The following is a 13,243-nucleotide window of genomic DNA, read 5'->3' on the forward strand; positions in this document are numbered from 1 at the left end:
TCTCATTATAATGAGATACTATCTCATTATAATGAGATACTATCTCATTATTTTGAAATACTATCTCATTATTTTGAGATACTATCTTATTATAATGAGATAATTTTTTTTTTTTTAACAGAGTGGCGGAAACGGGCTTCCATAGTTCATCATCATGAAAAAACAAACTCCAGATTGATGATTTGTTAGCCAAGAATTTCACTGAATGTTCACAGCTCAATTTTTCCAACACTTAAACTCCGAAAACATGCTAAATATGCTAACACGGAGCTAAATATGCTAACCCGAGCTAAATATGCTAACACCAAGCTAAATATGCTAACACCGAGTTAAATATGCTAACACCGAGCTAAATATGTTAACACTGAGCCATGTGGCTGATGTCTATCATACAGGTTGACCTAATCATAGTTATAAACAATTTACTCACGAAGTCCAGTGAACAACAGCAGTGACATGTGGACAGTAAATTCTCCTGAAATGACTCAGTTTGTGTGGCTTTGTTGGAACCTGAGAGCTTAATGTCACAGCCGCTGGAGGAGGTCAGAGGTCAGAAGTCAAGAGTTACATTTTAACACCTGTAGATTTGTTTTAACACTGGATTTTAACTACTAATAAAATACACCATAGAGTTACATAAACAGAATGTGGCTCTGTGACAGTAAAACTAACTTCTGCATGAAGTCTAACACCAAAACATTAATGGTTCTGAATCTGCTGGGCGAGATTCAGAACCACCTGGAGTCCAACAGGTGAGTCCAGTTTGGACTCCAGGTTGACTTTGTCTCCTGAATGTTTCCTAACTGAAGACGTCATCAGAAAGTGCTGCAGAGCTGCTGGAGGAGGAAGAGCTCAGAGAAAAGCTGCTGCATGAATAAACCGATTCTCTAAATCAGGACGATCAAACTGCAGGTTTTAAATGAGCCTCAGGTACAAAACACTGGAATTCATGACCTCCTGCTGTGGATCGGATCTGCAGAACCTGATCAGAACCTGATCAGAACCTGGTCAGAAACTGAAGTTTGTTCTGGACTCTTCGGTCCAGGTGATCAGCTGCTTTTCTCCAGGAAGTGTTTCAGGTTTATTAATCTTCACTTTCTGTGGTTTTATTTTCTCTCTATGGTTTTATGAAGAGCAGATTTTTCCTCAGCTGTAAAAACATCTGAAATCATTATTGAGGCTTGAAGAGCAAAAGAACCAGAAGAAAAGCTGAATCCTTTACGATGATGGAAGTTTGATGTCACATGTTTATTTCTGCTGTGATTAATTAGAGAAGACAGCAGCTTTATTGTCTAACTGCATCATTATGTGTAATTTTGGTTTATTCTGATTTCTAACACTTTGGTGTTTCACAATAAACAACAATTATAAAAAAGATGATAGTCGTGGTTTCTGTGGAAATACTTGCATGTTGTGGTTTGATTTTGCACCATATTTCCCAGGATGCTTAGCAGCTGGTTTTGAATCCTGTGTTGCAGTGAGAGATGGATGTTTGCTACTGTTTTTTAAATTCAAGTTTTTATTAAGGAACAACATAGAAAATATACATCTCATCCATTCACATAAGATGATATTGACCTGTACAGTAATCTATTCAGTTTGTTATATTAATCAATACAGTTAACCCCTTCTTGTGATTGTCCATCTCCAGTATTTAATGTTCTCTTTTCCCTTCCTCTTCACTCCTCTCAAAGGAAGAGAGGAGGAAGAACAAAACAAGTCAGTATCAACACTAGAATAACTTTTCCGACCCTTAAAACCGAGGGTTCAACAGAGTAGCTAAGGAACAATGGGTGTCACCACAATCTCACTAGCTTCAGATCTGGTATTCATAAAAGTCCACCATGGGGTCCAACACTTTTCAAATTTGTCTTGCTCCAGTTTCAATGCAAATGTCAATTCCTCCATCTTGCAAATGTCTTGAATGATGCTTGTCCAGTCTTCTAATGTGGGTATTTTGTCCGTCATCCATTTCCGAGTAATTGCTTTTTTACTGGCAATTAGTAATATATTGAAAATATATGTTTTACAGAATCCCTTTACACAATCTGGTCGTTTGCCTAAAAGCATAATCTCAAAGTTTAGTGTAAGATTGGCTCCAATAACAGTCTTCACATTTTGTTTAATTGTCCTCCAGTAAGAAGACAGCTTAGGACAGCTCCATAGAATATGAAAGTGGTCTGCTTGTTCCGATCCACATAACCTCCAGCATGTTTTATCTGCATTTCTGTCCCTTTGAGCTGGTGTTTTAAAGAAGCGTGTAACAGTTTTCCAACCAAATTCTCTATACGTTAGTGAAGATGTACATCTCCAGCAGTTATTCAAAATATCTAACCAGTCTTCAATGTGAATTTGGTGGTTCCCTTCCTTGTCCCATCTCTCCTTAATATATAGCGTGTCCCCTCCCTCCAGATTTTGTAGCTCGTCATACATTTTGGATATTATTTAGTAGTAGAAGTTGATTGATATGATTTCAGAAAGATATTTAATATTCCAACAAATGCTCTGCTTGGATCTTCTGTATTTGTTTTGTCTAAATAATGCCGGATTTGTAGATAACGGAAAAAGTCTCTGTTATCAATGTCATATTTTTGCCTAATGTCTTGAAATGTCCTCAGACAGCCTTTATGATACAAATCATTGTATTTTACTAAACCCTTGTTAATCCATCTTTTAAAGGTATTATCTATTTTATTTGGGGTAAAATCTTGGTCATATGCTATCCATCTGATTGGTAAACAGGACTCTCTGTTGTCTTTTACTAGCTTTGACCAGGTCTTAAATGCTGTTTCAGAACAGGGATTAAGTTCCTTAAGGTTTTTTATTAAGTCAATATTCCCAATTGCTGCCTGCAAAGGGACACCACTTTCAATCTCCTTCCATCTTGGGACGTGTGAACTTTGACCTTCCTCTGCTGTTACTGAGTCCAGACACAGACGGTTCCATGGTGGCGAATTCACAAACACATGGAGATCAGGCACATAGAAGATTTCATATATTTAATGGAAAAACAGCAAAAACATTGAGAACTGGAAGAAAACAGGAGCCGAGTGCAAAAACCAGGGAAGCAACATGAAGGTCCAACAAGAAGAGAAACGAGTTTAAACACTGAGCAAAACACCTGAGCTGATTGGCTAACAGGCTTCAGGTGAGAGTAAACAGGAACCAGAAAGATGAATTAACTACTAAAGAATAACTAAAGAAAGGGAATAAATGAACATAATTATCATAGAATCAGTCAGAAGAACTGGACAGAAACAAGGCAGACTGGGATTACTGGGATTACTGGGATTAAGGAGCAACCAGCTCTGACAGGAACATGCACTGATAATCAAACAGAATAACATTACAGTCAGGTCTTAGGTCAATCAAGGTCACATTGTTTAACCAACCAGTTCTGTGATTATGTAAGGGAGACAAATCAGTGAGAAAAAAACTTGTGCTGCTCGAAGAACTTTTTAATAAATGATGCAAACATTAGCATTAGCCAACATTAGCATTAGCCAACATTAGCGTTAGCCAACATTAGCATTAGCCAACATTAGCATTAGCCAACATTAGCGTTAGCCAACATTAGCATTAGCCAACATTAGCGTTAGCCAACATTAGAGTTAGCCAACATTAGCGTTAGCCAACATTAGACTTAGCCAACATTAGCATTAGCCAACATTAGCGTTAGCAAAATTATCATTAGCCAACATTAGCATTAGCCAACATTAGCGTTAGCCAACATTAGCATTAGCCAACATTAGCATTAGCCAACATTAGCGTTAGCAAAATTAGCATTAGCCAACATTAGCATTAGCCAACATTAGCATTAGCCAACATTAGCTTTAGCCAACATTAGCGTTAAACAACATTAGCTTTAGGGCCGTTTGAGTCAAACTGAATAATCGTCAGATCAGTGACTCGGCCTCCAGCAGCTCAGATGTTTAATCAGATCAAGTTTCGGCATGGTGACGACTCCTTTTCCTTGGTTGAAGTCGGCGTGCCAAACATGTTCACCATCCAGGGCCATCATGTCCATTTCATTAGCAGGTGAACAAGCCACCACCTCCAGGTCCTCATGTTGGCCTGCAGGGAGCAGGAAGAGGTCAGAGGGGTCAGGCTGAGCGAGCAGGTCAGAGGAGGAGGAGGGCAGACGCTCAGCAGCCGCAGAAACACAGAGTGGCTGGTTTCTGGTGATGCTAATGCTATGCTAATGCTATGCTAATGCTATGCTAATGCTATGCTAATGCTATGCTAATGCTATGCTAATGCTATGCTAATGCTATGCTGATGGTCAACCCTCAGTCTTTGATGAAGGGATGAATTCAGACCAGCAGAAGAAGAAAAGTTTAATTCAATAATAACTGAGAATTGATCCAAACATCCCAAACCTGATTTATTCCTCTGATCGTTTATTTCTTTAATTATTGATGAAAAGACAAACCAGAAAATGGAAATAATGGAAAATACAAAATATTTCCTCTTTTAATATTTGATCAGATAAAAGATGGAAACTGGTATTTAATATCCATCCCATAATGTTTATGATTCATTCAGACTGGAACCAGTTTGGAGCCGTTTTCCTTCCTCACCTGAATATTAAATATTATTTATCATTTCATCAGAGTCTGAATGAGAACAACATTTAGAAAACCTGGAAGGTGAAACAGGGAGAGGGCGGAGCCCAGCCTGACCAATCAGAGAGCAGAACCTGCAGGCCAGCCTGATGACATCACTACGCTGTGATTGGCTGCTGGGTGGAGAGTTTCTGACTGACTCAGGTGAGTTGAGATCAGACCAGCTGAAGATGGAGCTGCAGCAGCTGCTGCTGCTCTGTGTTTCTGCGGCTGCTGAGCGTCTGCCCTCCTCCTCTTCCTCCTCCTCCTCCTCCTCTGACCTGCTCGCTCAGCCTGACCCCTCTGACCTCTTCCTGCTCCCTGCAGGCCAACATGAGGACCTGGAGGTGGTGGCTTGTTCACCTGCTAATGAAATGGACATGATGGCCCTGGATGGTGAACATGTTTGGCACGCCGACTTCAACCAAGGAAAAGGAGTCGTCACCATGCCGCACTTCCTGGTTCATCCAGAGTTCACAGGGTTTTATGAACGAGCCGTGAAGAGAGAAAAGTTCTGCAAAGACATCCTGAAGATTCTCCGATTGGGAATGAAGGACATTCCTGATCCGCTGGGTGAGGAAACGGGAAACAGGACTGAACAAGATCAGACCGAATGAGACTGAATAGACTAAATGAGACTGAATGAGTCTGTCTCATTCAGTCTATTCAGTCTCATTAGTGTGTCCTCTGGTCACTGATGTGTGTGTGTCTCTGTGTGTGTGTCTCTGTGTGTGTGTTTAGTGTCCTCTGCTCTCTGACCTTTCTCTGACCTTCCTGCCCTCAGATCCTCCCTCCGTCTTGCTCTTCTCGGCCCACCATGCGGTTCTGGGGGAGAAGAACGTCCTGGTGTGTCACGTCTCTGGTTTCTGTCCGGCGCCGGTCCGGGTGTCCTGGCTGAAGAACGGACAGGACGTGACGGCGAGCAGCAGCCTGAGCGTCCCGCTGCCCAGCAGGACCAGCAGCTTCACCCAGATCTCCAGGCTGGACTCGGTTCTGCAGCTGGGAGACGTGTACAGCTGCTCAGTGGACCATCCGGCTCTGAGGAGGCCGCTGACCAGGACCTGGGGTGAGCGGCCTTTGACTAGACAGGAAGCGGCTGCGGCAGAGACCGACTGACCCGTTTCCTGTCTGCAGAGTTGCAGGTGGAGGCGCCGCCCGGGCCCGGCGCCGGCCCGGCGGTTCTGTGCGCGGTGGGAGTGATGGTGGGTCTGCTGGGAGCCGCCGCCGGAGCGTTCTTCATGGTGAAAGGGAAGCAGCTGATTGGTCCGTCCTGAACCTCCTGACAGGAAGTCCCGGTTCTGACCCGACACGTGGATCCGATCAGTTCGGATCAATCAGAGATCCAACGTTAAAGCTCCTGGACTCAGGCTGATCTTATAGAAAATGGTTTCTAGATGTTCTGCTTGAGGAATCGGGTTCTGGAGCGTCTGACCCAGTTGGTTCTGGACCGGGTCGGTTTTACTGGCTGGTTCTGATGATGGTTTCTGATTAAAATGAAATAAAAACTGTTTCTGTCTGGAGTTTTATTCTCATTAATATAAACATCTGGAAACATTTTGATTAAAATGAGAAAAAAATTTTATTTTTCTACAAATAAAGAAACTGAACTAAAAATCTGCTGTTAAATAATAAATAATAATATTTAATATCAATTGATAAAAACATGCTGGTCTCTTTAAACTGACTAGAACCAGATGAAACTTTTCCTCCATCGTCTGAAAAGTTCAAAATCATTTAAATATAAAAACTAAATGGAACTTATAATGAAAAATGACACAGAGGAAAAACTAAAGTAAGACGTGAATAAAAGTGAAGATGAAACATTTCATGACCTTCAGCAGGAACAAAGGAATCTTCATATCAGCATCATAAACTCGGATTAAACTCCCATAAACTCAGATTATAAACTCAGTTATGAGACGTCAGAAATCAAAGTTCATCATATTTATTAGATTTCAAGAAACAAAACGTCCAAACTGACTTTAATAATTCACTTTATTCTCTCATTCTAACATAATTTTTCTGAAATGAACTTTTATAAAAACAATAATTTCTCAGTTTGTCTCTGATTTGGAAAAATGTAAATAAATCTGTAAAAACTTTGATCAGAAAATTTTAATCCAACAAAACAAATAAAAAGTTTTTATGTCTTTGAGTTTCAGAGAAACATTTGGAAACATTTTCTGATGTTTAGAATATTTGATCAAATTTCATCAGTTTTTCATTCATATTTCCAGTTTAAACAGATAAGAGAAAAATTCCTGCAGCAGGTTTATCATCAGTAGAACCATCAAAACCATCAGAACCAACAGAACCATCAGAACGAACAGATCCAGTGGATCACCTGCTGCTCTGCTCCTGTCAGGTCAATCTGCCCGGTAACAGGTGACGTCACCAGGTGATTCTCCGTCTGGTTGCAGCTTCAGCCTCAGTTAGTCTCCTGACCTGCAGCAATGAGTCGCTCTCTGGTTCTGCTCCTGGTTCTGGTTCTGGTCCAGACTGCAGGTAGGAGCCGATCGATCGTTCAGATTCCTGGGCTGATATGGAGAAACACTTTATGATTGATTTCAATCTGTTGATCTGGTTTTGTTTCTGATTTGTTTTCTGAGACCAGCTGAGCTCTGATTGGTCGGATCTGATCTGAATTATAATCAATAATAATGAACATAAAGAGCTTCAATGTTTCCTAAATATTTAACATTATAGAGGATCATAAAGTTTCATTATCATCTCTGGTTGCAGCCAAAGCCTGATAATTCATCCATTCATTTCAGATTCACTGAATCAGTTCACTGAATCAGTTCACTGGATCAGTTCACTGAATCAGTTCACTGGATCAGTTCACTGAATCAGTTCACTGGATCAGTTCACTGGATCAGTTCACTGGATCAGTTCACTGGATCAGTTCACTGATTCAGTTCACTGGATCAGTTCACTGAATCAGTTCACTGGATCAGTTCACTGAATCAGTGAACTGGATCAGTTCACTGAATCAGTTCACTGGATCAGTTCACTGGATCAGTTCACTGGATCAGTTCACTGGATCAGTTCACTGATTCAGTTCACTGGATCAGTTCACTGATTCAGTGAACTGGATCAGTTCACTGAATCAGTTCACTGGATCAGTTCCCTGAATCAGTTCACTGGATCAGTTCCCTGAATCAGTTCACTGGATCAGTTCCCTGAATCAGTTCACTGGATCAGTTCGCTGAATCAGTTCACTGGATCAGTTCGCTGAATCAGTTCACTGGATCAGTTCGCTGAATCAGTTCACTGAATCAGTTCACTGGATCAGTTCACTGAATCAGTTCACTGGATCAGTTCACTGAATCAGTTCACTGGATCAGTTCACTGGATCAGTTCACTGAATCAGTTCACTGAATCAGTTCACTGGATCAGTTCACTGGATCAGTTCACTGGATCAGTTCACTGGATCAGTTCACTGAATCAGTTCACTGGATCAGTTCACTGAATCAGTTCACTGGATTCAGTTCACTGAATCAGTTCACTGGATCAGTTCACTGGATCAGTTCACTGGATCAGTTCACTGGATCAGTTCACTGGATCAGTTCACTGGATCAGTTCGCTGAATCAGTTCACTGGATCAGTTCACTGGATCAGTTCACTGGATCAGTTCGCTGAATCAGTTCACTGGATCAGTTCGCTGAATCAGTTCACTGGATCAGTTCGCTGAATCAGTTCACTGGATCAGTTCGCTGAATCAGTTCACTGGATCAGTTCGCTGAATCAGTTCACTGGATCAGTTCACTGGATCAGTTCACTGAATCAGTGAACTGGATCAGTTCACTGATTCAGTGAACTGGATCAGTTCACTGATTCAGTGAACTGGATCAGTTCACTGATTCAGTGAACTGGATCAGTTCACTGATTCAGTGAACTGGATCATCAATATTTTGTTTATGAGAATAGAAATGGAGAAAAAACCCAATTTATGCTTAAATGAATTAAACTGGTTTTCTAGAGTTATATTATCCAGATGTTTTATAGATTTACATTATCCAGATGTTTTCTAGATTTATATTACCCAGATGTTGTCTGGATCTTCACCCTGCTCTCCCCCCAGTTGGCTTCATGTGTCAGGAATTGTTCCTCTGCCAGTTCAACTCCTCTGCGCTGCAGGACGTTCACTACAGATACTCCTACGTCTACAACAAGGTGGAGTTCATTCGCTTCGACAGCCATGTTGGATCCTTCGTTGGTCTGAACTCGTTTGGTCAGAAACTGGCAGCAAACTGGAACAACGGCAGCGACTCGCTGAACGTCACCAAGACCTACAGAGAGCAGATCTGCCAACCCAACGCTGAGCTCTGGTATAGATTAGTGTTAGATAGATCAGGTGAGACCTGCACCGGTATGATCGGTGATGTATTGATTGATATGATCACTGATGTATTGATTGATCAATAAAGGTCATGTTCTAACCCTAATAATGTCCAGTCAGTAAACGTTGAGCGTCTCTTCCTCTCCTCTTCCTGTTCCAGTGGCGCCGTCTGTCGCTCTGACCTCAGTGGCGCCTCCTGCTGGTGGTCATCCCTCCATGCTGACCTGCAGCGTCTACGGCTTCTTCCCCAAACAGATCAGAGTCACCTGGACGGACAGGAAGTCACATCTGATGTCACTTCCACCGACGCGCTGTCAGACGGAGGCTGGCTCTACCAGATCCACTCCAGCCTGGAGTTCAAACCCAGGTGAGTCCAGGTAACACACACACACAACACACACACACACACACACACACACACACCACACACCACACACACACACACACACACACACACACACACACACACACACACCAGTTGGGCTCCATTATGGTTTTTCAGCTGATGCTCCTGAGTTGTAGTTCATAGATCCGTCACCAGGTGGAGCTTTAGAGCCAGTCTGTCTGTGCTCCAATCGATAATCTATAATTTATAATTGATAATGGTTGAGATTCGTTCATTCTGTTTTTGTTCAGCTCTGCCTCCCATCCTGTCCATGAACTGAGGATCAGAACCGGACCCAAAGAACCGGACCCAAAGAACCGGACCCAAAGATACGGATCCAGACATCCGGACCTGAAGCCCGGTTCTGATCCTGATCTTCATCATGAATCTTCACTGAAGCTCCAGATTTAGAGTTAAAATGTGTTATTGGTTCATTTTCCTCCAGTTTTCTCCATGATGCAGGAAAACATTTCATGAAAAGTAGAAAAATCAGATCATATAATTCTGTTTAATTAATAATAATATTTTTTGTCATTTTGGTTTATTCTGGTGACTTTTAACTTCCTGTTTCACAATTAAATGTTTTTTCTCTTTTGGATTTTTTTCCTAAATTGTTTTAATGTTTTTCTGAAGTTTCCAGTTTATTTATTTATTGGTTATAAATAATAATCCTGAGGTCCAAATGATAACATAAAAATATTAATACAACACATAAGTCTATTTTCATATACACCCACTGGCCACTTTATTAGGTACAGTTGTCCAACCGCTTGTACCATCAGGACTAATTACACAAGGTATTACCTTACAATTACATGAGGTAATTACCTTGTGTAATTACCTTACAAACCCTTATAAACCCCTAACCCTAATATTTTCCTAAAGGTCTATATCACATGTGTCAAACTCGAGGCCCAGGGGCCAAATCTGGCCCGCCGTAGTTTTATATGTGGCCCTCCAGACTAGACTAAACACTAAGTGTGATTAAATATTATATTATCAATCACATCAATGCAGTTTTTATCTGTTTACTGCCAATTTATATCAATCAGTCCCTCCAATTTCTTGAGAATTTAGTTGATGTTTGATTATAGTCCATGATTTATACAGCGAGTAAATAAACAGTGGCATTTATTATTAGTCCCTGAAGGAACTGAAAAGACGTTCAATAATATTATGTAATTTTAAGAATTCATTGACATATTAACAGTTTGTGAACAGATTTTATCAACACATTCTGGGACAAACGGCCCTTTAAGAGCCTTCATGATCTTGATTTGGCCCAAAACGAAAAGGAGTTTGAAATAAACTCTGACAGAACAAAACGCTTTAAAGTGTCACACAACAATTAAAAAAAGATTTAAAAATATGAACTACAATGCCTTCATCCTATTTACAAAAAACCTTTTAGGCCCAATATACTGAAACCACATGGGCCCCATATAGTGTTCCCATTTCTGTCCCATGCCCAGTTAGCCCACTTTAATGCTGAATTGGGCCCATACATTTAACCCAATTGAGCCAACAATATGAGTCCCATTTCGGTTAACCTTATGAGCCTCACGCAGTTGGCCCAGATAAAACCCATGCCCTCTTATCATTACCTATATAGCCCAAAGCTAAGCGATTCAATGCAGTTTTATTGAAAAAAACGACAATAATAATCTTGCATGGGTCCCAGCCAAACCAGCCTGAATCCATACATGAGACCCACCCATGCATGCTGATGTGACTGTGAGAAAGATTATTAAAAGCCCAAGTACATAGAATGAAAGCACAATAGTTACTCTTTTTAAATCATACAAATGGTTTTATTGTGTCCAGACACTTTGTAACAACCTCTGCTAGCAACATAGATTCTTCAGTGAACCGATTTCATTCTGCCTCGTTGGCGCTCAAATGAACCAATGGCAGCTCAACAAATAGAATGGCGGCGGTATTTGAAAATGGTTTGGCCCACAACGCTGCATTTGAAATCGGTCTGCACTAAAATCTGCTTATTGTGTGTAGCTGTGTGTGTTAGCAATATCAGAAAAAGTATCACCCTAAAGAAAAGCAAAAATAACAATAACAATTAAGTCTCTTTTGGGATACTGTCGTCCGATTTGTTACGAGCAACATTTTTTTTAACAAGCGATTTAAAATCTCTCCCTAAAATTTGGTACTAGGTAAAACAGAAGAAATGTACTTACAGATTCTTTCGTAGATCAGCCAACAGGCAGACTCCGCGCCAACGGACTGATGAAGAGAACAGGCTTGATTTTGAAACCGCATATCCATCCGCGGTCATTTTACGTTTTCCAAGAAACACAAGATTAATTTTTGAGAGTGCTACATCGGTTTAACAAATGTAAAACCGATGTAGCAAAAGTTCTCAATGTAAATAAATACATTTCGTTGTCCTCCTTATTCAAATATGTTTTGGAACTATTTTCTTCAGTGGATGTGTAAAGTGCCTACCGGTACTTCAATTCACCAACCTTTATTGGCAACGGTGCCTCAGAGCAAACAATGAACAAAAAGGTTAAAATTGCAACCAGATTAAAACATATAAAATGCACTGTAAATGCCCATGTCATAGTATGTTCTAGTTGGGGTTGTTGCCCATAGTGTCCAGTAGGGGCACTGTAGTTCAGTTTTTTGTTGAGTCGCTGCGAGTCTCCTGTCAGTCAGCACTGTGGGCTGAAGTACCCACGGACAGGAGGAAGAGGAGGAGCATTTTCATTTTGTACTTGAGCTGGTGCTCATATTTTCAGTAGGCTAGGATAGCACGACGGCCTTTACCGCTATGGACTTTGTAGCCCTCGGACGGCGGAGCGAGGTGCTCTTTTGGAGCTTTATTTGGTTTATGTAATGTATTCATGTTTTATGTGATGTATTCATGTTTTATATAATGTATTCATGTTTTATATAATGTATTCATGTTTTATGTGATGTATTTATGTTTTGTGTATTTTTTCTTTAGTTTTCACGGTGTCTGAAAACTGGTTTCAACCCAGTAATAGTGAATATACTGCACCCGTCGAAGCTCTCCGTGTTTTTTCTTGGATCTGAGGGACTGCTACAGAATCATTAACAGAAATGTTAAGTTTTTAAATATATATATTCTATATATACTGATGACTTGGAAAATGTTTGCAAATATATATAAAAAAACATGCTCAAAATTTTACTCTTGTCTCTCACTTGGTAATGAGTTTTATTAGGCCCGAGCAGCTAAGCGCTGCGAAGGCCTATTGTTTTCCTACTGTTTCTTATTAGGCCCGAGCAGCTAAGCGCTGCGAAGGCCTATTGTTTTCCTACTGTTTATTTAGGCCCGAGCAGCTAAGCGCTGCGAAGGCCTATTGTTTTCCTACTGTTTCTTATTAGGCCCGAGCAGCTAAGCGCTGCGAAGGCCTATTGTTTTCCTATTGTTTATTATTATTATTATTATTATTCTTCCACCCAAATGAATTGGCTTTTTGGGGGCTTTATCATATTCAAAAACTCACCAAACTTGGCGGAGGCCTTAAGCCTGTTTAAAATTTACGTATTTTAAAGTCGTAGCAAAAATTGCAACAGAAATGTCTCTACGGCGCCACCTAGAAATTGGAAAAACACCCTTTTTTACCCTCTGCTATTCACTTACTTTATCATAGACACATGAAATTTGGTACACTTGTAGAACTCCCCAAGACGCTCAAAATTTACAATTAATGTCATAGTGCAAGTATCACAGGAAGTCAGCCATTTTTGATTGAAGTTCCATTTTGACCCCATTTTTGCCGATTTTTGCCTTTTACAGCCTTTGTATTTGATCTATCTCCTCCTAGGGATTTTGATTGATCGACTTCAAACTCGGTCAGTCTGTTCATAAGGCATGTCCCATCTAAAGTTATCTAAACGGTGAGTTTTTGAGTATGCTGAAGGGGG

General features: G+C 40.6%; 1 protein-coding gene and 1 pseudogene across 1 annotated transcript; both read left to right on the top strand.

The window, feature by feature from the left end:
- The first annotated feature begins 4,795 nt into the window (after positions 1-4,795).
- Positions 4,796-6,049, top strand: LOC129376745 (RLA class II histocompatibility antigen, DP alpha-1 chain-like). Its single transcript, XM_055056328.1, has 3 exons — positions 4,796-5,177; positions 5,389-5,670; positions 5,739-6,049. The coding sequence occupies exons 1-3, from the start codon at positions 4,796-4,798 to the stop codon at positions 5,876-5,878; spliced, it is 804 nt and encodes a 267-aa protein (XP_054912303.1). The 3' UTR covers positions 5,879-6,049.
- Positions 6,050-7,031: 982 nt separating this feature from the next.
- Positions 7,032-9,742, top strand: LOC129376534 (HLA class II histocompatibility antigen, DQ beta 1 chain-like; annotated as a pseudogene).
- Positions 9,743-13,243: the final 3,501 nt, after the last annotated feature.

Source organism: Poeciliopsis prolifica, unplaced genomic scaffold (assembly GCF_027474105.1).
Source record: "Poeciliopsis prolifica strain line A6 unplaced genomic scaffold, Auburn_PproV2 SCAFFOLD044, whole genome shotgun sequence".
Taxonomy (NCBI): domain Eukaryota; kingdom Metazoa; phylum Chordata; class Actinopteri; order Cyprinodontiformes; family Poeciliidae; genus Poeciliopsis; species Poeciliopsis prolifica.

Bases quoted from the DNA above. Each gene is read 5' to 3' on its own strand.
- LOC129376745 (XM_055056328.1), top strand. From the start codon at position 4,796: ATGGAGCTGCAGCAGCTGCTGCTGCTCTGTGTTTCTGCGGCTGCTGAG. The intron at 5,178-5,388 runs GTGAGGAAACGG...TCCTGCCCTCAG, and splicing joins GGACATTCCTGATCCGCTGG to ATCCTCCCTCCGTCTTGCTC. The intron at 5,671-5,738 runs GTGAGCGGCCTT...TCCTGTCTGCAG, and splicing joins GCCGCTGACCAGGACCTGGG to AGTTGCAGGTGGAGGCGCCG.